The sequence below is a fragment of the Esox lucius genome, chromosome 7 (genome assembly GCF_011004845.1).
Source record: "Esox lucius isolate fEsoLuc1 chromosome 7, fEsoLuc1.pri, whole genome shotgun sequence".
NCBI classification, from domain to species: Eukaryota; Metazoa; Chordata; class Actinopteri; order Esociformes; family Esocidae; genus Esox; species Esox lucius.
The window spans coordinates 17,341,427-17,368,979 of NC_047575.1; the positions used below are offsets into that span (position 1 = coordinate 17,341,427).

At 41.2% G+C, this 27,553-nt stretch overlaps 1 protein-coding gene across 1 annotated transcript; it reads right to left on the reverse strand.

Moving 5' to 3' along the window:
* Nucleotides 1–551: 551 nt before the first annotated feature.
* On the reverse strand, nucleotides 552–13,349 carry LOC105025042 (nuclear FMR1 interacting protein 2). The gene is made up of 4 exons (XM_010895441.3): nucleotides 13,152–13,349; nucleotides 9,098–10,744; nucleotides 3,945–3,977; nucleotides 552–3,272 (listed from the first exon to the last, which is right to left on the reverse strand). The coding sequence occupies exons 1-4, from the start codon at nucleotides 13,291–13,293 to the stop codon at nucleotides 3,220–3,222; spliced, it is 1,875 nt and encodes a 624-aa protein (XP_010893743.2). The 5' UTR covers nucleotides 13,294–13,349; the 3' UTR covers nucleotides 552–3,219.
* Nucleotides 13,350–27,553: the final 14,204 nt, after the last annotated feature.

Consider the following 27,553-nt stretch of genomic DNA (forward strand, 5'->3'; position numbering starts at 1 on the left):
ACCATGCAGCGATGTCAACAACAGAATCGTGTTTGTTTTTAATACAGTGCCATCTGAGGGCCCGAAGATCATGGCCATCCAATATAGTTTTTTTGCCTTGTCCCTTGCATACAGATTTCTCTGGATTCTCTGAATCATTTAATGATATTATGTACCGTAGATGATGAGATCCCCAAACTCTTTGCAATTATACGTTAAGAAACATTATTCTTAAATTGTTGCACTATTTGCCCACACAGTCATTCACAGAATGGTGAAACCTTCCCCATCTTTACTTCTGAAAGACTCCCCCTCTCTGGGATGCTCTTCTAATGCTCAATCATGTTACTGATCTGTGGCGAATTAACCTAATTAGTTGTGTGATATTCGTTTTTTTGCATTACACAACATTTCCAGTGTTTTGTTGCCCCTGTCCCAGCTTTCTTGAAATGTGGTCCTGGCATTAAAGTGGGCATATAGTTTAAGGAACAATAACATTTTTAAGTTTCAACATTTGATGTTTTCAGTGTACTATTTTCTATTGTATATAGGGTTTAAATGATTTGCACATCTAAGCATTCTGTTTTTATTTCCATTTTACACAGCAGCCCAATTTGTTTGGAAAAGGGGGTTGTACATGCAAAATAAAAATAAAACACAAAGGTTGATTTGGTTTAAGCATTGTTGTGAAGTTAGAACATCCACTGTGTTTTTTCTCAAATAGAAAGTAACCATACATATTTATGAGTTAAACAAAACACAACCTGGGGGAAATCAAAAACCTGGAAATATTTTATTTTAAGCAAGCTCCAAAACACAAAACAATAGGACCGCATCAATTCCACTTAAATTGACTGACAAGCTGAAAGTTTTCAATATATCTTAATAAAGTATTTGTGCGAGGAATACATAATCATTATAACCATCATAATCATTAGGGAATATACCATATATCATCCGGATGGGGGGTGTATCATGACAATTTTTGGCTAATATCGCCCAGCCCTGCTAATATGTTGACAGCTACTTTAAAGCCATGGCAGTTTTTTCTGCCATCTAAATAGTTTGTGTATTACCACAGCTCTATTTATAATTACATATTACTCCAATATTTCAGCTATTCAAATTATATTTTTTATTACTATAATTGGAGCACAATACATAGACCTTGTGTTGAACCATTTGGCAGACAAATAAAATTCTTCCAACTTTGTCATGGCTTTACCAATGCTACCTGAGGGAAATTTTGTATTTCGGTAAGGGGTCATGTTTTTTTCTTAAGAAGAACCAACAGCCAAAAGCCATTCTTAAAAGATGTTAGTATTTCATGTAACTATATATAGTATCTGTATTTTAGAAAAAAAGTTTAATAAAGTGCTATTAACCCACATAATAACCAGAGAAATATAACTAAGACAATTGCTCCGTTAGCTCAAAACAAACAAGAGAAAATAAACTGAACGATGGTAGTACCAATGTCATTGTGGCTGTCTACTTATAGTTCTGCCAAATTTGGCATGCCATGACATAATCAGGCTTCAACACAGCCACTATGATCAAAGACACTGCTGGATGATATGGTATTAAGTAATTTCATTACCTCAACATATAAACAGTATAACAAAAAAAAGCATCTGGTCTGGGAAATGAAATGGTAACTTAGTATTGCGATTGTTTTCAGTCTGTCATCCTTGCTTGGTTAAATATATTATACTGCAACTTCTCACATCTCATCCACTCACTCATCTACACCAGCAAACATGTGCAAGAAATACATTGTCATAACCAGAGAGTGGATAAAGACCAAATGCTGAAATAGCAAAGTATCCTAGGCTAGGGTGGTTAGCTATGACAAGCTTGGGCAAGAAAATAAGCCATTTCTTCATGTGGTTTCAGCGAATTTTACCTACATAGGCCTAATGAATTAGACAGACACTTTAAGCCTCCTTACTGCTCAAATACACAAAAACTTTTTGTAAGAAATGTCACATACATAGATAGCCCTTGCTCCACATTAAGTCACTTTTCTCATCTTCCAGAAAATTTCCACACGTGAACAGCTGATGAGAAACTAAAACTAAAAATAGCCTCAATCATAATCTGAAATTAATGATATATGTGGACTATAAATGCAAGGGCTTAAGAAACAAATTAATACAAATAAATTAAAAAAATTAAAACTGATGAAAACAAATATAATACCAAAGAAAGTCTCCAACTGACAACCAAACCACCAGATTAGGAGGACGTGGCTTTAGTTCCGTTCTAATTGGACACTTCTCCATCTGTGCTCTTAGAGTTTGTTCCTACTGTAGATCACATCTAAAATCACTGAACCATACAAGAGAAACAAAAAATATATATCAAACAAGAAATGCCCAGGAGCCAGTTCTTTGCTGGGCATAGTTTGTTTAACAAAGCAATTAAGACAAATGCTTTCCCCTTAAATATAATTTAACCTGGAGACAGTACTACTAACACTACCAGCCTTCTGCTCAGCTTTTTCAGCTTTTCAAAATTCAAGGCATTCTTAGAGAGTTTGTTCATTTTCTTTCAAAATGAATTAAAATGTGCACATACTCATGTGTATGTATAAATCCACGCACACACACACAGAACCACACACACACACACACACAGAACCACACACACACACACACACACACACACAGAACCACACACACACAGAGTGGAAGAGACAAAACTAAATTTGAATGCATAAGGAAATAAAACAATTGAGGCATCCTACTGTCAGGCTGATAGTCACCACAGTTAAATGGGCAACAAAATAAAGGCTCAGGAGGTGCAATTTGCACCTTCCTCAGTCTTATTTCTCCCGAACATCCAGAGGAAGGAGCAATGAGACCATTGTCTATTACAGCAGTAAGTGTCACAAGAGTCCATTCACATGGTAGAGGCATCCAATCTCCTTTTTTCAAGTGTTTGAGTGTTTGTGAAGACCAGAGCTTTGGCAAAAGCTCCTGCGCTCAACTTTTTACAATAATGAGATTTGTCCTCTTATCCCCCTTCTCCTTGTAGTTGTCCTCTTATTTGACACACTAACCCTTCCCCCAAGAAACAAGTCTCCATTATCCCAATCTATATGGCAATATAAATATGTCACAGGACATCAGTCCTTGTATCACAGTTTACTCGTTTTGTTTTGCAAAGGGATCGTAACCGCCATAGGTAACTGCAGCACCCAGGTAAGGAGTTAGGTTAGCGTTGACATTCACTAGCTCACTGATCCGGTCCATCCTTGGTCGTGTCATAGAAGACTATTCTTTTTGGATCTGGAGGAAGAAAAAGGAAAGAGAAATGATTAAGTGTGTCGACCCTTTGAAACTTAGTACCCAACTGTTCACTACTGTGACCTTGCTTTGGTTTGCACTCAAAGATCAAATAGGCTACATGAACAAATTTACATTTAAACATGTTCTTTTTTTGTGCCTAAGCTACATTGTATGCCTCAAGTAACTTGATCCAGAGATGTAAAAACATGGCAGTCTATTCTGTTAAAATACCTTGAGCCTAGAAGTATGTTGTTCAAATCTTAATAATTACATTTCAAAAAAAGAATTGTGGGGCAGCTGGCAGGAACTACAAACAGTATGAACATGAGTGGCAGGGTTAGGAAGAAGAATTAAAGGATGGTCCATCAGTTAAAAACTCTAGTTTGGGAAAAAGTCATCATTGTAGATACATCAAACAGACTGACAGACTGACTTACAACCAGAGCAAGACAGAAATGCTAATCTGTCTCTCCTTTGTATTGAACAGCCCAAGACTTTGACCAGGTCAAAATCTTTAGTGAGATAGCCTACTTTATAGATTTGTGCTCAAGCCATATTAACTTTCTATCTAACTCCCATTTCAGCAAACAGGAAGAGCTAGTAATATACCAATCATTCTCTAAAAACAATTTCACTTTAAAAATGCACAGAAGAAAGAGACATTCACATTACCTTGTTTTTGCAAATTGAAAATGTAATCCATTTCTGTAAAAGAAAAATAAAGATTCATTAATATCTCCAGAAGCATAAAACACTTATCACAACATCAAAAATTGCCACTGTTCACTCATTTGTTATGTGTGCCATGAATATAGATTTATAGATTTAATAGATTTTGGCAATGCACAACAGGTGATGACTCACAGGTTAAAATACAAAAAACAAACTGAATGAATTGCAATAATTTGGCCACTGGGGGAAACATACGACACTGATGGACATTTTGCTGTTACTAACTACAGGGGATGGACAAATAATAGCAAGAGGTCACATAGGTTGATTGTCAAGTCACAGCACACGTAAGGTACAAAAGAGATATGACAATTAGCACTTTGATATTTTAGTCTTTAAACAACATGAGCTAAAAAATAGTTTCAAAGAGGACAAATAGTTAGAGCCCAAACTGAAGGTGCATCGCTCACAAAAACTGAAAACGACTCAACGTCTCAAAAATCTGGGCAGCATAATGATTGCAAACGTAACGTAGATGACAGCAAATATAGAAAAAGATCAGCAAAAGATGAACAGCGGTCGCAAGTTGAAGCTAACCGACAGGGATAGACACTCATCAGGGTAGTTGTTTAATGCCCCAAAAGCCCAGCCAAAAAATTACCACAATTGAATCAGCACCCAGTCAACAAAAACTGTACCTCCTGAGCTTCACAAACCTGGAACTGTTAAACATGACACGGAATAAGTAATGGTATGGGCACCCATCTCTTCGGAGTCATTGGGTCTGATGAAATATAGGGCAAACACTGTTCCCATATGTTTCAATTACCCAGGACGTTAATGCCCCCATACACACAGACTTGGGACATTTAATGTTGAGATACAGTGCCTTCAGAAAGCGTTAAGACCCCTTCACCGTCTCCAATTTATTTTCTGTCAGACTATTTAAAAATAACTAAACACAGAAACAACCTACCACAATACCTCATAATAACAATGCCCAAACTGTTTTTGAAACATAAATATTGATGCGTGGCAGTCCTATGTGCACCTCGCCACCACCAAGGTGCCGGTCTCAGAGATTCAGGACATTGGAGAGAACATGCTGGCAGAGCGCATGAGAAGCGAGAATGGCAGCATTCAGGAAGAGTCAAGAGGCAGTTAGGAGGGATGGCTCCGCCCCACCACACATGCCTCGCATCGGGGCAATCGGGCAAGGTTAAAAAGGGGGAGGAAGTCAGAATGGCTTTTCATTAGACTGCTGAGATGCTGGATGCCGACTTAACCCCTCGCCTGCAAGACCCTCCTCAGCAGCTGCTCATGTGACGTTCCGGTTCTTTCTTTTTCAATTGTGCTATTACTTTCAGTTTCGTTTGAATAAAAGGCTTTCAGGCTGAACTGCATCCGCGTCTTTGCTGTTCCCCCGCGACAGTATTCAGACCCATTATTTAACACTTTGTTGAAGTGCCTTTGGTAGTGATCACAGCTTCCACACCTGGATTTGGCCAGTTTCTCCTATTCTGCCTTATAGACCCTCTCAAGCGCTGTCAGACTGGATGGGGAGCATCAGTGAACTGCAAATCTTCAGCTCTCCCCACAGATGTCCTTTGGGCTTCCGATCCATGTTGTGCTAAAAGATTAATCATCGACCCAGTCTGAGGTTCTGTGCACTCTGGATTAGGAATTGTTTAAGGTCCTCTCTGTATTTTGCTCCATTAACCACTGTGATTCACCATAGGGTACACTATGGTATAAACCAGATTATGAGAAGTAACATGTTGGTTTGGCCTGACGAGCGCTTGGCATTCAGGCCCAGTAGCTCGATTTTTGTCTCATCAGACTAGAAAATATTTTCTCATAATCTCAGAGTCCTTTAAAACAGCACGTCATAAGCCTTTAACTCAGTAGTGGCTTCCTTCTAGTCACTCTACCACAAAGCCTGACTGGAGTGCTGCAGAGAATGTTGTCCTTTTCTGCACATAAACACTGGCGGTGGCCATTATCACCTTCCTACCAAGTCCCTTTTTGCCTGGTTGCTTAGTTTGGCCAGACTGCCAACTAGGACGTCTTGGTGAGGAAGTCTTAGTGGTTTCAAATTTCTTCTATTTCACAACTTAGTTTACTGTGCTCCAGAAAACATTCAACGCTTTAGCAATTGTTTACAACCTTACCCAGATCTATGCCTTGACAAAATTATATTTTGGCAGTCAGTCTACGGAAAGTTCACGGGTTAGTTGTCGCTCTGAAATGCCCTGTCAAGTGTTGGACCTTATATAGACAGGTGTGTCTTGATAAATCATGTCCAATCAATTGAACTTGCCAGAGGTGGACTCCAAGTTCTAGAGATAAAATGGATGATCAAAGGACATTAATATATAATTATGAATTAGAAATTAAGCATATAACACCAAAAGTTAAAGTAGAGGGGTCTGAATACCTTTCCTTACATGCTGGAAAGAATGCACAAGGTCCTACCAGAGCACAAGAAAACAAGTGATGCACGGATCAGATACTGGCATCAAAAATGTGTCTGTATGGCATAAAAACTGTATCTGTACTGGACAGAAATACAGAATTGTGTATTGAGTCAATGTAACGAGCCGATACCACAAAATAGATTGACTGGAAACCTGCAGGCTATGCCTTGGGAACTCAACAAAAAACTGAATGTCAGCAGTTTGGAATTATTTTACACTTAAAACAGGCACTAGCAACACTGATAGTTGCAAACTTTGTAAAGCAAGTGTTTTAAGGGGCGGCAGTGAAGATGCTGAAGTTTACCCAAGCTGACTAACCTCACGTAGCAGACACTAGCTAAGTTGTATTCTACAAGGACCCCTGGGGTGACCCAAAACAGGACTCGAACCCTGGTCTTACAATGAGGATTATAACAAAGGCAGTGAATGTTCTGCTTCAATACAAGGTCCATTAACAGTATGTTTTGGATGTTTTCAAACTACAGCCATGTAAAAGTGGTTCTCTACTATGGCACATCCACAGACGAAAGGGGAAACAGAATAGTTGACATATAGCATACAGTTTTAGATTGATCTCTACCTTTCCTTACATGCTGGAAAGAATGCACAAGGTCCTACCAGAGCACAAGAAAACAAGTGATGCACGGATCAGATACTGGCATCAAAAATGTGTCTGTATGGCATAAAAACTGTATCTGTACTGGACAGAAATACAGAATTGTGTATTGAGTCAATGTAACGAGCCGATACCACAAAATAGATTGACTGGAAACCTGCAGGCTATGCCTTGGGAACTCAACAAAAAACTGAATGTCAGCAGTTTGGAATTATTTTACACTTAAAACAGGCACTAGCAACACTGATAGTTGCAAACTTTGTAAAGCAAGTGTTTTAAGGGGCGGCAGTGAAGATGCTGAAGTTTACCCAAGCTGACTAACCTCACGTAGCAGACACTAGCTAAGTTGTATTCTACAAGGACCCCTGGGGTGACCCAAAACAGGACTCGAACCCTGGTCTTACAATGAGGATTATAACAAAGGCAGTGAATGTTCTGCTTCAATACAAGGTCCATTAACAGTATGTTTTGGATGTTTTCAAACTACAGCCATGTAAAAGTGGTTCTCTACTATGGCACATCCACAGACGAAAGGGGAAACAGAATAGTTGACATATAGCATACAGTTTTAGATTGATCTCTTGTAGTTAATCTTCCAAACACCTACACTGATTAATATGCTCCTAGATACCAAAGAGGAAAGACCTTTGAGCATCTCAAATATTTTCTCCTTGAGAAAACCTAAATGATTTTGCAAGGCACATGTATGCAACCTGGATCCATGTGGGGTACGTGTTACACAATGATTAAAACCTTGTGTGCAAAGAGTAACTTCAAAGCTTCTGTGTTTGGGGTAATGTTTTAACAATAGAGGTTGAACAATTGATCATACTGGACAATTATTCAGGGCCGATTTGAGTTTTGCCAAAATAAGGGTAAGTTGCGAGCAAGCGTGAAATGAAACTCTCAGAAAACAGTCCTCCTTAGCTACACATAGTTGATATTACTAGGTTAATTAGCATATACTGGTTCACATATAATAAATGCTGTGCCTTTTAATTTATCATCAAATCACAGTCTACATCAACTATGACAAATATGTGCTTATTTAACAAAAGCACATTTCAGAACAAAGCACAAACATTCTGGAAATGTATATTGTCTAACCATAAACAACTAAGCCTTTTCTTTTTAAACCAGCATATTAATTTGAATTGGATTGAATGCATGGTGTCTTCACCACACACCATCTCTGGGCAGTCTGGCTTGTTGCAAACTGTGTGAAGACCATTTCATCACCACAAATACCATAACAAATTTGGCAGACAATTATATAATTGGTGTGGTGTAAAAAATATACATTAACAGTAATAATCATGACATAGTGCATCTCATTGGGATTGTTATTGATCAAGTATCATTAAGCCTAATACAATGCACTCCAGTAGCAACCGAAACTACGAAATATGGAAATTATTAAAGATAACGTCAGGTATTGTTATGGCAAATATGCCTCGATTGTTAATTTCGAAAGTATATTTCCTATGAATCTTGTTCTCATATAAAACAATTCTGGACGGATGTGGGAGCAATAATGTCTGAGATACTGGGTTTTGCAACTGTAACATTTTCCTCTTTGCGTACTTTGGGAACATCCCCAGTGATATGGACGATTGTGACGCCTACCTTAATTCATGGCTGCAAGCAAAAAAGCTGTTACAAAAAGTTGGCTGCAGAAAGAGGCCCCCACGCCAAGTGTTTTTATTGCTGTTGTTACCAAACAGCACGGTATGGATAGAATGACCATTGGCTTGCGACTGCAAAAGGAGAGGGGTGAAAGATACTGGGAGAAGTGGAGGACCTTCCTAGCCTGCTTAAACAATTGAGTGATATGTATTTTATTTTGTACATTAATTGATAGATATGGTGCATGTGTGTGAATCTGTTAATGTAACACATTTGTAACCTGTCTGAGCCTCATGTTGTACGCTGTTCATTTATAAAAATTAAAAGTATTTAAAAAATGCACTAAAAATAATCGGATCAGCGTAGATAAATCAAATAGGTCAACCTCTAGTAAACAATACATAAAATGTATACAACAGGGGTAGAGAAATTACCTTTAGTGTGATAAGTTACAGCAGCTTTCAGATCAAATGACCCCCAGCTACCTCCGTCCAGGCTGGAAGATTGGGCCTGCTCTTTAGACAGATCCAACACCCGGTTGGTCAGGGAGGCCTGGGCAGGCTCCACACTAACATCTTTAGTGACGGCCAACACAACTGGACCTTGACATTTAGCCTCAGCTTTTTTCTTGTTCTGTTCAGAGAGCTGAGCCTTTGTCCCATCCTCACCCTTCACAGTAGCTGAGGCACTAGTCCTTTTCACTGAGTCTTGAGCCAAAGGCTCTGGGATTGAAGGACTAGCATCAAGACCTGGATCGGTTGCCACAGCAGGGCTTGACTCCCCTTGAAATGTGACCACTGCAGCGTTTCCCTCAACAGAAGCCACCAGCCCACTTCCCCCTTCTGGCCCCACGTTTGGCTCATTGATGAAAGACAGCCCCCACTGATTCTGGAAGATGTCCCCCAAGGCTTTCTTATTTGTCTGAGCGGCTGGGGTGTTGACTTGGCACGCACTAGGGAGCACAGGTTGCATATTTAAAGGGTTTAAGGGATAAAAGAGAGTACACTTTCTCTGATCAACAGCTGCTGCTGCAGAACAACAGACACTGTCCAGAGAGGATGCTACATTCTCCCCACATGGGAGACAGGGGGCTGGTGGAATACTACTAGCAGCAGGAGCGAAGAAGGTACCAACCAAGGGGCAACCATTTCCATCTCCAGAAAGAGGGCCATTAGTAAAGCTAGCTGAGGTGATGGTTTTCATAGCAGACATAGGGACCTGTGACAGTCTACCAGGAGGAGGCTGGAGCTCCCCGCCAGCCTGAGCTGCTTTATTGAGGTTCTCCTTAACTTTACTTGCATAACTAATCTTGGGAACTATTTTAGCACTACTGTTGTCGACAGGAAATACTGGAGGGGGCTTGAATAAAGTCCAAGAGTCATCTTTCGAAGAGGAGGGTTTGGTTTTGGGTTTATCCTCAAACTTTTTAACAAAGGCGCCAGCAGCAGTCTTACTATCTACAATCTTCCTCTGCAGCTCACTCATAGCAACCCCTGAAGCCTCCATCCGCCTTACTGATACCTGTGCTTCCGCTTTATGGGCAATTCGGGAAATCACCACTCTCTCTGTTGGTTCAAGTCCACAAGCATCAGCCTCCTGTGCGGCATTGCCCTGCAGCATGGCTCTCTCCTTTTCTTTTGTCACATGATCTGCGTTCTTGATGCTGTTACGTTTGGCCTTACATTTCTTAGGAGTAGTATATCCACATTCTGAGCCACTGCCATCGTTATCAGGGGGAGACTTGCCGGAATAACCATTTGTAATATGAGAAGAGATTGCCAACCCATTCAGAATCCATGCCGACTCCTTTTTCTCCACAAAGGTTTCCTCGTAGTGATTTGTGAAATCCAACGCTTTGTCCTTGTCATTGATGCAGTCCATATTCCTACTGTGATCAAGACCCTCAGTACTGCCCACTTTTGAAAGAGTGGTATCAGTCTTTTGTATCAACTTCTGTTTAATGTTAGCATTTATCAAATGTCTGTTACCATTGCTGTTGGTGGAATAAGGGGTACCAACAAAATCATGCCCAGACAGAATCTTCTCCCCATCCACATCACTGGCGTTTATTTTTCCATTGCCTGTAAAACAAAAAAGCAAGTTTGTTAAACTGCCCAGTCCACACCAAGCCCAATGAGCAGGGACAGCGTCAATTCAGGGCCGGCAAAAAGATTAGTCGTGAGCCAACGCCAATCACCAATTGTAACATATAGGTGTACATGGATCAAATTACTACACCGTTTTGATTCACAAATGTATTTGTCAGTGGAAAGATATAAATGGTCGGGCAAAAGGAGCACATTGGGAAGGGAGTGAAAATCATTAGAAAACATCATTACGGTCTGTGTTTGACATACTACAAATTTTACACACCTTTGCTAGGTCTACAAAGATCATACTAAATTCAAAAGGATACGTAAAACTTTTGAGGTGGACACAGCATGCTTTTTAAGCAACCTGAATAAAGAGCCTTTGGGAGAAACCAAAACTAAACACCATTCAAAGGCTCTCTCATATAAGTCCCCATCCTGCATGCCTGAGCAGTGCAATTGCTTTTAAGATGTTATGATATAGATGAGAAAGTGAACTTTACATTGACTCATTAGCACTATTGGAAATTAAAACAAAAACAGAAATGTATTAAAGAGTGATCTCAATAAAACAAATATTGGATCTAATCAAAGTCGCTAGTAAAATGTTGCACCCTGATATCTTTGGAATCAATTTTCATTAGGATCCATGTGTCATCCCAGTATAAAGTGTTTTTACCAGTTGTTGTAACCAGTGTAGGCTACAGATGTGATGTATGCTTTGCTATGCAACATTTAGACTCATTGTTGAAATGGTCTGTTACAGGTGCATGTAAAATAGCATAGGAGGAATGGCATATTTAATATCTAGCTAAGGTTTTTGCAGTTTTAACAAATTAGGGATTTCTGTATGATGCATAAGGGAGTTCCATAAGACAAGGAATATGCAGCTCTCCAAGTAGTTCCCAGCCACACATACCATGACTGAAAGACTGTTGTAGAGTTAGGAAATAAGAGTGCCTTAGAGCAGTACTTTTCCAAAAAAAAAAAAGAACCACAGCCCTGAAATATAAAAGATTGTGTATCTAAATCAAAGCAAATCCAGAAATCCATATCACGTCACACGCCATCAAAGGGACAGACCTGATCTGTTTATAAGAGCTATACAGATTTGCAGCTCCCTTTTTCAGAAAACATTGCAAGACCTTTAGAAGATGCTGGATCATGAGTATTTAGAATGAACAGGTCAGCTGACAGCTATCAACCAAATGCCAGTGTCAATATCAGATTTCATTGACGTTCCATAGCATACTTATTAACATTTACCATACATAAATCAATGAAAAACAATGTGTGAATTAGGTAGAAATTACCAACTGTTTGCATTGGTCTACGTTTGATAACTGTAATACAACTGGGTTAAGGCCAACGGAAGGCAAGATAGGTATAATCGTGTTTTCATCCAAACCCACAAGAGGAAATCATTCCAGACAAAAACTGATGACACAGTTTCAATGAATTACATTTCAGAACGTAGCTAGCTAGCTGTCTAAAATAGCAATTGGATTACAATGTTGTATTAAAATGAATAGTCCATGCATTATCAGTCAGCTTGTTAGGTAGCTAGCAAGACAATGCTAACAATGCTAGCTCCTCCGGTCATCTACCCAGGCTACATGGTTGCGTGGCTTCATGTGGCTAGACGCAACAGGCCTAACCGAGCCAAACCTGCTTGCAAGTGTAAAATGTCTGGGCTTGCACTAGCTAACGGTATTTAATCCTGAAAAGTCTCAAAAGTTGCCCAACTAGCCATGTACCCTTCTTACTTGCAGGTCTTTCTGCATCCAAATGTTAGTAAACAAAAAATTTTTTAGAAACTTGCTTCATGCAAAAAATATTGCTCTCGTTGCTAGGACTAACTAGTTCGCCAGCTTCTCAGCTCACATTTTCTAACATGGCCGACAGGAAATGGCAACTCAGAACATTCCAGTGGAGCCGGCTTGTTTTTGTTAGGAACACATTTTACTGAATACTTACCTAACAAACTAGCGTTCTTAGTTTTTTTTTTTTAACAAAGTCAGTGCATGTAACATGATAAGACGATTGAACTAGCCTGGAAAATTACGAATTAATAAAACAGAAGAATTACTTCAAGTAGTACCGTCAATGTTGAAAATGGGTGGTGAAACCGGCACACAAGGTCAATTCCCCATCTGTCACCCCAACAGCGACAGCTGTCAAGCGACGTTTAACCATCAATATAGCAACATCTACCGAGTCCCAGCTACCAAATGAGCTAAACAGCTATTTACCAGCTCACTACTATCTTGCAATGACTGTCACGCGAACTACATCGACGTCCGTAAACAGGCTGGGCTAACCAGCTGGCTATAGCCTACAGCAGCTAAGTCATTGACATTACGTTGGCTTGCTAGCTAACTTTTCTATATGCCCCAACCTGTTTTCTTCGTCTGCGTTTCCTTATGCTGGTACTGATAGTAGATCTGATCATTTTTTAGCGATGTTGTGTATTCAATAGGGTTTCTTTCTCCATGGTGGTGATATCTCTCATGTACCCGATCTTTGGGCCGTTCCTCCATTTATGTGTAACAGAATAGCAGGAATTCTACTGTGTGCACGTTGGCATCAACGTCATGCTGGCAACATTAGAGATTCGGTAGCAACAATAAGACTTCCGGTTGTCGGATGTTTCATTCAAAATAAAAGTCAGCGTTAAAATAATTATTTATTTATTTATTTTGCCGTTTGGCTTAATGTATATTGTAAATGTATAGATTATGAAACCAATAACTACATATTAAAAAATATAAACTAAAGATTCTGTTTGAATAGTACTTCACATAGGATGAATAATATTCTAAATTGGAGCACACTGATAAATGGAGATGGAGTAATCTGTAATGTGTTGTGTGTATATATATGCTTTATTAACAATAGATAATGTGACAGGGTCGGTTTGAGCTGGAGCACCCAACCCAGCCACAGCACATGGCAGCAAGCAAGTGCGGGGCAATTAGACACAACCAGGGACACCTGGCGAAATAATTATCTGTCTCCTTCTCCCATATAAAACAGGTGCCATTGACGAGATGAACCGCCGGATTGAGGAGAGGAGAGGAGAGGAGAGGAGAGGAGAGGAGAGGAGAGGAGAGGAGAGGAGAGGAGAGGAGAGGAGAGGAGAGGAGAGGAGAGGAGAGGAGAGGAGAGGAGAGGCCGGAGGACGAGCCGGATTCTATGTTTTTTGTTTTTTTTATCAGTGCCGTGCAGTTGGACAGAGGAGTCCATTTGATTTTGTTGTTCGTTTTCTTCGTTTTTTATTTGTTTCAATCGGGATCAGTGACCACCCGGTTGGCCGGACCCAAATAAAGAAATGCAGGGAATTATTGCCAGCCGAATCCCCGTTTTCCACTTGTCTTGCCTGGTTGTTGGGGAATGGCAAACCAGCCATTGAATCAGCTAGGTTGACCTCAGTGACATAAATGGTAAGGGAGTCAGGTTTGCAATTGGAAGGCTCCTGGGTCAAATCCTGAATTGGCCAATTGTTGTTGGGTCCCTGGGCAAGGCACTTTACCCTATATTGCTCCTGGAAAAATGTCCCTGTACTTACTGTAAGTCACTTTGGATAAAACTGTACTAAATCTGCTGCTAGGTGTCTCTCAGGCTATATTGGGAACAAAACATATTCAGAGATGAGTTTTGATCCAACACATTTAGTATGTGGTGCAGTTATACTGCAGTTACATTTTCTATTCTATTTGTTTTCCAGCGACAATTAATCTACATGTTACTCACTTGAAATAAAATATATGAGTAGACACATTTGATGAACACAGTCGTCTTTATTTGTTAGTTGTCACCTGACTTTTCACCCAAGAGTGATACCAATCTCTCTTCAGTCTGTCTATTTCCATGTTTGTCCAGAGCTGAGCAGAGCCCATCCAAGATCGGGGTCCATGTACTCATCCCATTTCCTCTTAGTGCTGGCTAGCAGTGGTGCACCTTTGGTAATCATGTCCCCCCTTCTTTCTATTTCACAGGCTGTTTGCCAAAGACAGACAGGCACACCTTTAGTTATTGGTATACTGTTGCTTATCTGGCTGTACCCAAACTGACTGAGATCTTCTGTCAGAAAGATGATACAAACTAGGTTTATTCCAAGTTGTTCTTTTGCAGGCTGGTATAATGTCGTTGAATGTGAATGTGTGTGAATATGTGTGTGGGCCCTGTAACTATGATAAAAATAACATTATTATTAACAATGTTACAATATGTACTTAAATCACAAACACACAGTAAATAGCTAAAGTGCTCTTACACATTCAGCCCACACGATGGCTGTCTAAAACCATAAATTAACTAGTTCTTAGACAAAGGAACTTAGTCACGTGATCACTCCTATAGCGGAAAAAGACAGTTGCTAGTATGTAAAGGTAATTATTTCACCAATAGTACCTCTTAATGTGTTTAGCTTATAATAGTTGACTTAAGTAAGATACACTGGGTTAAGTAACATAACAAATAATTCACATGTATAGCACAAACAGTCTACAGTTTAATGGAACGACATATCCTAGCTATGAAGAGTCTATCAAAGGATGCTAATTAGCATAGTTTTTTGTTCACATAGAATAATGAAGTAATGTAAATATAGCAGGAAAACAATAATTATAACTGCATTATTAAACAAGGTTCAACTTACGTAATTAACAACACACTGTATCATAGACATTTTAGAAACACTTCAGTTATTGTAGCTGCAATAATTAAACACTATCACATCAACCTTTGGCACTGATGAATTAGCACATGCACAGTATTAATTCAGGTGACTAAGGTAAGGTGAATCTTGATTAGTCCACGGTAGGGAGTTTTGCACAACTGCCCCGAGATTTGTGTAATGAATACGGAATAAGAAAAAGTCCTAATGTGAGAGGTTAACTGTCATCTAGCAGAGGTGTCGCTAGGAACACAACACATTTGGGGCTTAGCCCACCCTCCCACCCCGCCCAGGACAGAAAGTTCAGGGATTTTAATGTACACACTGAAAATTTCGATGTACACGCTAGCGGCATACACGTCTACATTGTCATAATGCACGATCGGAATTATAGATGAATAGATCAGGGGCAATTTTTTCATTATTATTATTTTTGTTCCATTTGAGATCCGGGGCTATTTATAAAAGATCTGGGACTGTAGCCCCGGACGCCCAGGGCTAATGACGCCACTGCCTTCTGGTAAGACACTTGAATATTATACCCCATCTTTTCTCATGCCACCATCCTACTTTGACTGTGTAGGGGCCAACGCAGACTACACCAGTAGACCAGAAGGGTGTTGTTTAAGTAAGCCATGCTGCAGGGTGGTCGGGTATCTTTGGTACGGTAGGCTTGCTTGCTACGCCACTTATGGCACTCCAGACACTGTTGTTGATGCTTCTTAACAGCTTGGCAAGTAGTAGTAGGTGTGTATCCAGTAGGTCCACCTGATTTCCACAAAGACCCGTTCAAGACCTGCGTGTAGTAGGCGATCATTATAATCTTGTATTAGGAGTTAGGTCTGCCTAATCTGTAGGGTGAGCTCTGTTAGAAGTACCTTTGCCAGTTGTGCTCTTGTCAGGGCAGCGCTGAGCTAACTACGCAGGGCATAGAGAGCTGCCGTTTTGGGGCCACATGTGACCTGGCCGTTACATAGGAGACATATATATATATGCACGTTGGTGTCTTCGACCCTCAGGTAGGCTACTGATCCATAGACATTCTCTGATGCATCGCAGAAGATACGTAGGTCTACTAGTATGTATCAGCATCTGCACAGGTTGGAGTGTAGCATCTTGGCATTGTGATGCTTTGTAAGAGTCAAAGGTCACTCTCCCCCAATCTGCCATGCTAAGAGAAGGTCCATATGACTTGATCAAGCACTTTAGCTCGAGCTGTGCAGGGTGTAGGGTCCACTTTATCTGCTGTAAGCCACAGTTCACATCCCTCTGATTTGGATTCAGCTGGGAGATTACCTCTGGTGCTTTGCTAGCCAGTTCTATCTGAAATCCTCCAGCTGCAAGTGTGCGTCTCATCTTGACCATGAGCTGCTTGACTTGCTTTGGCGAGCTGAGGGATTGGAGACAATTATCGACGTAGAAGGCTGTGAGGACAGAGTTCATACAGAGGCTGTTCTCTATGACGTGTCACTGGAGTCTGTATATAGGGCTTCAGACTGTGCCAAATGGCAGTACACGTCACACGTAGATATCTGGACTGCGCTCTCTCTCCATGTTTCACCACAGAAAGTGTCAGAGTGGTTGATTTTCAGGGAGGTACCTGATTTGTTGTAATATACCACGTATGTCACCACTGATCATGATGCTGTGTTCTCTGAACCTCAGTAGAACACCTAGCAGTGACAGAGCAAATCGTCACAGCTGGTAGCTGTTAGAGCAGTTGAAAACTATTCTTGCCTTACTGTTGTGCTGTACAATGTGATAATTGATATATCATGACTTCCTCTGTTGCTGTCTTCACCACTTAGCCAGCTTATGAACCTCCTGGTTATATACCTCAGCTAGCTCTGAGTTGTTAACGAGACGCCATTTAGTTGCTCTCAGCAACGCCATAACAACTCTGTCAGGCATCCGTAGCTTTGGAATTGTCTTCTTTTCAAAGGAGTGGAGTAACATACCAGGTAGTTCTATTCACCTTTACCTGGATGGTCCTTTCCTCCAGTGTATTGAAGGCTACTCGGTCCTGCTTAGAACATGTTGCCTCTTTCTCCTTCCTGCAGGGCAGCGTGTTGTGTTGCCACAGTCTCGCCACATGCTGGTATAGGTCTTGAGAGGGTGGTAAGCATGACATATGCAGATAGGATATCTCCTTTGATGTGTGCTGTAGGAAATGCATTGGACCTTGTCTAGTCCATCCTAGTCGTGCTATTGGGCCACCCGGAGATCCTGTGCATGCAGGCTGTATTGGGGTTGTTATAAGATGAGGTCGGTCTGACTTGATGAGAATCATAGGCTGCACATTGATAAATGTCTGGATTGGGATTCTTCTGAGGTGACCGTATCTCTTAATAGACTCTGCTGGACATTCTGCTAGGTTCATGTCCTCTGCCGTGAAGACATGGTGACGTGTGGGGTAGCAATACATCACAGCTCAAAAGACTCAGAGGCACGTTTGAGATTCAGCTCATCTTGTCTGATAGTTCTCAGAGGAAGGAGCTCTTCTTCTACATTTAGACCGAGATGCTGGGCAGCAACAGGAAGAAGAATTGTTTGTTCAGAGGTTGCCGCATGTTGAGTCCAGGAACATGTGAAACATTCTGGGGGCATTCTAGCCGGGAGTATTCAATTTACACCATTCATTGCCCCTTAGTTATCCAGCATATTTTCACTCTATACACTCTCTTGAACATTTCCTAAAATACATTCACTGCAACGTATAGAGTTGTTTTTGCTGCGTAGGGCAATATGTATCCCATGTACAGTATGTTATAGTGAATTGCATTGGGGGCTAAGGAGGGTGTGGAAAATATTGTGTTGCTAGATGTAGCACACCATTCACCATGATTAGACAGGTTTGTCTTACCTTACACACTCCTATATGGGTACACCCATAAGTTAAAATGTCCAAATTGGGCCAAATGAGCCATTTTCCTTCCCCGGTGTCATGTGACTCGTTAGAGTTACAAGGTCTCTGTTAGAGTTCGTCTGACCCAGAACGCAGAGAAATCACACTGACCACATAAGGTAGGTTCAAAAGGTTTTAATGGAGAAACAGGGTACTCAGAGAGTACTTTGTAGGCAGGATCAGGGCTGGGAAACTCCTGGCAGGTCCGAAGCTGGAGGAGAGTTGATGGCGAAGAGTCTGAGTGGTTACTGGACACGAGATGAACAGGTGGAGAGGAGTGTACTAATGGTGTTCGAAGGTGGAGGCGAAGGCTGGGTGGTGAGGCTGTAGTAGGCGCAGCAGAGGAAGCAGCAGGTCACATGGGTAGTAGATAACGAACTGGCGCCGAAGAGCTAATCAGCCCGGGTTTAAATATTGCTGGAGTGAATCATGTGTATGAGCTGCAGCTGCGAAGATTGGCTGTGCAGTGAAGACTCTGCCACGCCCCCTGACCTACTGAACACACCTCCAGCACTCCAGGTGGAAAAACACAAACAAACAGGGACCGAACCACCCGACTCAGGGCGGAGGGGGAGCAACCCATAACAGTCTCAGGTGTAAATGGGGAGCAGGTGTGTTGAATTTGGTGTTATCACCCTCACACTCCCTCATAATGGTCACTGGAAGTTCAACATGGTACCTCATCAGATGATCTGAAAAAAAGAATTGTTTCTCTACATAAAAATGGCCTAGGCTATAAGAAGATTGCCAAGACAGGACAGGTTCCACTCAGAACAGGCCTCGCCATGGTCGACCAAAGAAGTTGAGTGCAAATAGACGTATGAGTGCTGCCAGCATTGCTGCAGAGGTTGAAGGGGTGGGGGGTCAGCCTGTCAGTGCTCAGACCATACGCCGCACACTGCATCAAATTGGTCTGCATGGCTGTCGTCCCAGAAGGAAGCCTCTTCTAAAGATGAAGCACAAGAAAGCCCGCAAACAGTTTGCTGAAGACAAGCAGTTCAAGAACATGGATTACTGGAACCATGTCCTGTGGTCTGATGAGTCCAAGATAAACTTATTTGTTTCAGATGGTGTCAAGTGTGTGTGGCGGCAACCAGGTGAGGAGTACAAAGACAAGTGTGTCTTGCCTACAGTCAAGCATGGTGGTGAGATTGTCATGGTCTGGGGCTGCATGAGTGCTGCCGGCACTGGGGAGCTACAGTTCATTGAGGGAACCATGAATGCCAACATGTACTGTGACATACTGAAGCAGAGCATGATCCCTTCAATTCGGAGACTGGGCGGCAGGGCAGTATTCCAACATGATAACAACCCCAAACACACTCCAAGATGACCACTGCCTTGCTAAAGAAGCTGAGGTTAAAGGTGATGGACAGGCCAAACATGTCTCCAGACCTAAACCCTATTGAGCATCTGTGGGGCATCCTCAAACAGAAGGTGGAGGAGCGCAAGGTCTCTAACATCCACCAGCTCTGTGATGTCATCATGGAGGAGTGGAAGAGGACTCCAGTGGCAGCCTGTGAAGCTCTGGTGAACTCCATGCCCAAGAAGGTTAAGGCAGTGCTGGGAAATAATTGTGGCCACACAACATATTGAAACTTTTCACTTAGGGGTGTATTCACTTTTGTTGCTAGCAGTTTTGACATTAATGGCTGTGTGTTGAGTTATTTTGAGGGGACAGCAAATGTACACTGTTATACAAGCAGTACACTCACTACTTTTCCCAATTCCCATGAAAAATAGTCTTCCATACTATCATGGTCCATGCTTCCCACAGGTTCAAAATAAGGTACAAGCCGCTGGAACATGCACCCGAAGAGAGCCAGACTGACCCAGCACCAAAACTTTCAAGGCTCCAGTGGGTTAATGATAACGCGTGGGGTCCGAGCCTCACTGCACCCACTCTGACTCACACTCCATCAGTACTACTAGACCTGGAGAGCATACATATTACTCTGTTTGTTCAGTGCTCCGCATGAGCATCAATTCAGAGGTACGTGAATGTGTGACCTGGCCAGATGCACGACTGTGCCTGTCTTAGGTTGTCCCAGTGTCATGTTAGGAATTTTACATGTCTTTGGCTAACCAGCCCTCTGTAACCAGCCCTCTGTTACCAGTCCTCTCTAACCAGCCCTCTGTAACCAGCCCTCTGTAACCAGTCCTCTCTAACCAGCCCTCTCTAACCAGCCCTCTCTAACCAGCCCTCCCTAACCAGCCCTCACTAACCAGCCCTCACTAACCAGCCCTCACTAACCAGCCCTCACTAACCAGCTGTGGAGGCTGTACATGTATGGAGTGACCATGTTGCATCAAAGCAGAGGCATCGCTAGGATCACAATACATTCGGCTTAGCCCCCAATGACCCCCCCCCCCCCCCACGACAGAAAGTAGAGTGTGTTGAATGAATGCCCAGCATGAGCCTGGCAGCCACCTAATCAGAAACCAGCATGGTTTTGCTACAAAAGAACACACACACACGCACTGCAATTCCTAGTCAGCCATTCCGACACAGTACATTTCCTTAGTTAATAAATTCAATTTATGTCAGTTTTGAACTGATATGTTGGCCTCTTCTATTTTCATACTTTCCAAATTTTCGTGACCCGGAAGTGTTGTTTTAATGTTGCTCACAAGACGCTGATATGATCATGCTAACTCACAATGGGCAAGTAAATGCAAAGCGAAGACTATTGAACTGTCCAATCAACATCACTGACAAATGGAAGTTATTCGAGACTATATACGTCAACAGTATGTCTAAACAGAATCAAAGATTCAACACTTAAATGTAGCTCCCTAACCATATTTGTGATACAAAATCATTTCATATAACTTTATATTGTTTTTATCTAAGCCACCAAATACCAATGCATCTCCAGTGTTGCTTATGATAATATATTATACACTTTTTGTAATTCTCTACCTACAACACTTCCTTGTCTATTTTAGAGGAACACATTTACATTACAGAATAAGCTGATCTATTACACTCCTTTACAGTCATGTGAAAAAGTAAGTACATCCCTGGGAAGGGATTTTTTGCACAATTTGGACATATGCATATGGAATCTTCAGAATGGACATTTGAGCGTAACCTAATTTAACAAATAAAACTGAAAGATTATACGATGGAATCAGTACTGCTTCAACTGTTTTATGTTCAAAAGCTTTCTTACATTCACAGCCCGCTTCCCAACACAGCATGACTTTTTGAGCCATTCTGTTGTAGGATTTTGGATCATTGTTCCATTGCAAGATCTATGTTCGTTTCAGCTTTAGTTTTTTTGCAGATGAGCTCACATTCTCCTCAAGAATTATCTTGTACAATATGGATTTCATGGTGGAATCAATGATGACAAGTTGACCACGCCCTAAGGCAGCAAAGCAGCCCCAAACCATAAAGCCACCACCGCCATGCTTTATAGCTGGTATCAGTGGAGTCCAGGGAAATTTAATTGAGGAGAATGGGCTAATATTAGTGGTTGGAATGGAAGAAATGAAATGTTTTTTCACATTGGGTTTAATATGTCTAATTCCATTCCACTTAAGGCCCAAAGATATTTCAAGCTAAGTACATGTAAGCATATGCAGGATGGATGCCGCACATATCCTGTGTACTTTTGCTCTATACTTGCATGTCTCCGTAGGCCTTGAGTGTAAGCATACGCAGGTGCAATACCAACAGAAATCCTGGGGCTGTATGCCCAAGATCCTCAGAGTTAAAAATTACAGACTTCTACATGCTTTGTAAGTGTGAAAACCTGCAAAATCGGCAGTGTATCAAATACACCCCACTGTATATACACATCCAAAACTGGAGTATATAGATTATATCTGGCCTGGACCTTTACTCCAGTCTAGACATTAATATGAGCCTAATCTCCTCATTTAAGGTTACCTTGCCTCCACTGGCTGGTATAAGGTCCTTCTGTTTCACTTTCCCCAAACATGGCATCTGGCATTGAGGCCAAACAACTCCACCTCTGACTCAAAGCTCATTGTTCCAGTAGTTTTGGTCTTTATGTTTTCTGGCAAACGTCAGTCATGTTTTAATATTATTTTTCAAGAGGCCAAATTTGTAGTTTCTTTCTGACTGTCGTTTCATGCATTTCAACATTGACTGTGGCAAGAGAGGCCTACAGATCCCTTGATGTTACCCCAGGGATCTAACAGAATTCTATGAGCATCTTTTATTCAGCTCTTGGCCTGGATTTTGGTGGGACCACCTGTCCTGTGTAGATTGCCAGTCATCTGGAATTTTCTCCATTTGTAGATGATCTGTCAGAGATTGGAATGTGGTACTTCGAATTGCTTGGATTTGTGGTGTTCTGCTCTTCCCGTTAGAGCTACAGTAGGTAGCTAACCCGGCACCAGAGGGTGCCATTTCCTAGATTATAGATTTTATCCCACCCTAAACTTTAAATATTGTTTATAATATTTTTTATAATTTTATTGTTATTTAAACCTTTATTTATAATGAAACCTAATAACCTAAGGGTTACTATGCCATAAAATAAGTGTGTTTGCATTCACATAATATAATTTATCAGCTATCATTAAGTGCAATTTACCAATGTGAAGGCATAAACAGTCTTCGATTTTTATTATCTCCACACGAGGACATCCATGTGAAACAACAGCAGATTATGCTATGTTCTCCAGACCTCTTTCTTAAATTTAATGGATTCAGGACTCTTTCACAGGATGACTAGCAACCATACCAGAAACATTGACTATTAATGGAAATGTAGAGGTAGTACTACTCTGAAAATGTCCATCACCTTTTAATCAAGTTTATTGAGCGTTCAATTTCCTAGGAAACAGATGAGAGCATAGACTACCATAAAAATGTTGGGGTCAGTTCAAAATGTCCTTGATTTGTCCATTAAAATAACATAGACACTGTTAATGTTGTAAAGGACCATCGTAGCTGGAAACAGCAGATTTTTAATGGAATATCTACATAGGCGAACAGAGGCCCATTATCATCAACAATCAGTCCTGTGATACAATGACACATTGCGTTTGCTAATCTTAGTCCATCATATTAAAAGATAAAATGATCATTAGAAAACCCTTTTCCAATTATGTTAGCACAGCTGAAAACTGGTGCACTGATTAAAGATGCAATTAAACAGTCATTCTTTAGATTAGTTGAGTATTTGGACCCTCAGCAGTTGTTTAATTACAGGCTCAAAATGGCCGGAAACAAAAAACCTTCTTCTGAAACTCATCAGTCTATTCCTGTTCTAAGAAATGAAGGCTATTCCATGCAAGGAATTGCCAAGAAACTAAAGATCTCATACAATGCTGTGTACCACTCCCTTCACAGAACAGCACCAACAGGCACTAACTAGAATAAAAAGAGGCCTCACAAGTCCTCACTACAGACAGACGCCTCACAAGTCCTCAACTTGCAGCTTCATTGAATAGTACCTGCAAAACACAAGTCTCAATTCCAAACGTGAGGACAGTGAAGACCTGATCTTCTAGGCGGAGTTGCAAAAAAAATAAAAACATAACTCAGACTGGCCAATAAAAAAGAAATATTATGATGGGCAAAAGAATACAGACATTGGGCAGGGGAAGACTGGAAAAAGGTTTGAGGTGTTCACAGCCCAGCACTGTGCAGCTCGATTGGCATTCACCAGAGAACACCAGAATTGGCAGGTCCACCACTGGTGCCCCAGATTTAAATGTGAAACGTATTCCCATTCTTGCTTGATATAGGATTTCAGCTTGCCAACATTTCAGGGTGTCCTTTGTCATATTTTTCATTTCATAATGCGCCAAATGTTTTCAGTGGGGGACAGGTCTGGACTGCAGGCAGGTCAATGAACACCCACTCTTTTACTACGCAGCCATGCTGTTGTAATACATGTAGAATGTGGTTTGGCATTGTCTTGTTGAAAAGATTTCCCCTGAAAATACGTAATCTGGATTGCAGCATACAGTGGGGAGAATAAGTATTTGATACACTGCCGACTTTGCAGGTTTTCCAACTTACAAATCATGTCGAAGTCTGTAATTTTTATCATAGGTACTCTTCAACTGTGAGTGACGCAATCTAAGACAAAAATCCAGAAAATCTCATTGTATGATTTTTAAGTAATTAATTTACATTTTATTGAATGACATAAGTACTTGATACATCAGAAGAGCAGAACTTAATATTTGGTACAGAAACCTTTGTTTTCAATTACAGAGATTATACGTTTCCTGTAGTTCTTGACCAGGTTTGCACACACTGCAGCAGGGATTTTGGCCCACTCCTCCATACAGACCTTCTCCAGATCATTCAGGTTTCGGGGCTGTCGCTGGGCAATACGGACTTTCAGCTCCCTCCAAAGATTTTCTATTGGGTTCAGGTCTGGAGACTGGCTAGGCCACTCCAGGACCTTGAGATGCTTCTTACGGAGCCACCCCTTAGTTGCCCTGGCTGTGTGTTTTGGGTCGTTGTCATACTGGAAGACCCAGCCACAACCGGCCTTCAATGCTCTTACTGAGGGAAGGAGGTTGTTGGCCAAGATCTTGCGATACATGGCCCCATCCATCCTCCCCTCAATACGGTGCAGTCATCCTGTCCCCTTTGCAGAAAATCATCCCCAAAGAATGATGTTTCCACCTCCATGCTTCACGGTTGGGATGGTGTTCTTGGGGTTGTACTCATCCTTCTTCTTCTTTCAAACACGGCGAGTGGAGTTTAGACCAAAAAGCTCTATTTTTGTCTCATCAGACCACATGACCTTCTCCCATTCCTCTTTTGGATCATCCAGATGGTCATTGGCTGTGACGGTGAGGTGACGGACAGCTCCGTCCTCTCCTGCTCTTCTTAGTTTCCCGTTTGTACATGAACTCACCCTGGACTCCTTCATTTGTCTTGTCTCCAATTGTCATTCACACCAGGTCCCAATCAAGTCATTAGTATGTGTTTAAATGTTTCTCCTCGGCTCCCCTCACTTGTCTGTCATTATTGCATGTCTACGTTGATTTCTGTACATAGTGAGTAGTCCGTTTTGGTTCATAGTTTTGGTTTCGTTCAGTGTTTCAGTGCTAAGTGTTCATTTATATTACAATACGACATTGACTGCTCTGCCTGCGCCTGGTTCCTTTCCTCTCCACCACTACACAACTTGTGACATTGGCAAACTTCAGATGGGCCTGGACATGCGCTGGCTTGAGCAGGGGGACCTTGCGTGTGCTGCAGGATTTTAATCCATGACGGCGTAGTGTGTCACTAATAGTTTTCCTTGAGACTGTGGTCCCAGCTCTCTTCAGGTCATTGACCAGGTCCTGGCGTGTAGTTCTGGACTGATCAATGCCCCACGAGGTGAGATCTTGCATGGAGCCCCAGACCCAGGGAGATTGACCGTCATCTTGAACTTGTTCCATTTTCTAATAATTGCGCCAACAGTCGTTGCCTTCTCACCAAGCTGCTTGTCTATCATCCTGTAGCCCATCCCAGCCTTGTGCAGGTCTACAATTTTATCCCTCATGTCCTTACACAGCTCTCTGGTCTTGGCCATTGTGGAGAGGTTGGAGTCTGTTTGATTGAGTGTGTGGAAAGGTGTCTTTTATACAGGTAACGAGTTCAAACAGGTGCAGTTAATACAGGTAATGAGTGGAGAACAGGAGGGCTTCTTAAAGAAAAACTAACAGGTCTGTGAGAGCCGGAATTCTTACTGGTTGGTAGGTGATCAAATACTTATGTCATGCAATAAAATGCAAATTAATTATTTAAAAATCATACAATGTGATTTTCTGGATTTTAGTTTTAGATTCCATCTCTCACAGTTGAAGTGTACATTGCATTTGTGGATGCAGCGACATACTGTGTTCATAAACAATGGTTGTCAGAAGTGTTCCTGACCCCATGCAGTGATTTCCACTGCAGAATCATGTCTGTTTTTAATGTAGTGCCGTCTGAGGGCCTGAAGATCATGTCCATCCAATATGCAATTTTACATTGAGAAACATGCAGTCCTTCACTCCTCATCCTCATTTCTGACGGACCCATCCTCTCTGGAATGATCTTTTAATACCCAATCATGTCACTGACATGTTGCCAATTGACTTAAATAGCTGTTTGATATTCCAGCAGGTTCAGTCTTTTGTATTGAACAACTTTTATTGTCTCTGTCTCAACTTTTTTGAAACGTGTTGCTGACATCAAATTCAATGTGGGCATATATTCTTCAAGAAATATTAAAATGACTCAGTTTCAATTAGGGGTGTCACGATAAACCGATATTCACAATAATCTTGATATTTAAATATTTATTCACTAGGCAATGTTTTATTTTTCCCAAACTTCTTATTGGTTTTTCAATAGTTTATTCATGTCAACTATAGTGTTGGGCAAAAAGGAATATTTTGAACCAGGCCCAGGGAATTCCTGTCTTGTTCGTGGTTATTTGTAGTAGTTTCCTTTTGATCATATGGGAATTTCAATTTTTTAGCTGTCTGAGGATGAAAGGGCACTGGAGTGTCTTCTCTACCACAGTGTTGCTGTGGTTGGACAAAGCTAGTTCCTCAGTGATGTCCACGCAAATGGAACTTGACACTTTGCACTCTCATCACATGGACCCTGTCTATGTGTAACGGAGCGTGCTCTTTCATGATGTCCGTAATCAGCTCCTTAGTTCTGACATCGCCGGAGAGGTTGTTTACCTGGCATCACTCTGCCAGTGCTCTGACCTCCTCCCTGAAAATGGTCTAATTGTCAGTGGAAAAATGGCCAAACACTCCTTTGTCATCAACATTCTTGATGATTGGGTTGAAGTCGTAAGTGGCCATGCAGTAAGTCCAATCCCAAACAGTCCCATTCTAAACTGAATTAAACTGAATTAAAAAGTTGCTTTAGTCCTTCTGTCGTTAAAGTCAAGATTTTAAATAAAACATCCATAGGAAGTCTCTGCCTGTTGCTCTCACTAGGTTTTTAATGCGTACATACCAAACAGAAGTCATGCAAGGATATAAACAGTATTGTAAACCAGCCAAAAGTTAGTTTGTTTTGAAATGTTTTAACATAACACAAAAGAACAATAGGAAATGTTTTACCAAAGACAATATTTTTAGCCTTGACTCTGCAGATACCATGAACCAAGATGAATGAACCTTTTATATAACGAATACGTACATATTAATGTACTATATGTAATGTGATGTATTGTGCATGAATGCATTCGCATAATATAACGTATCTGACTCCTCAGTG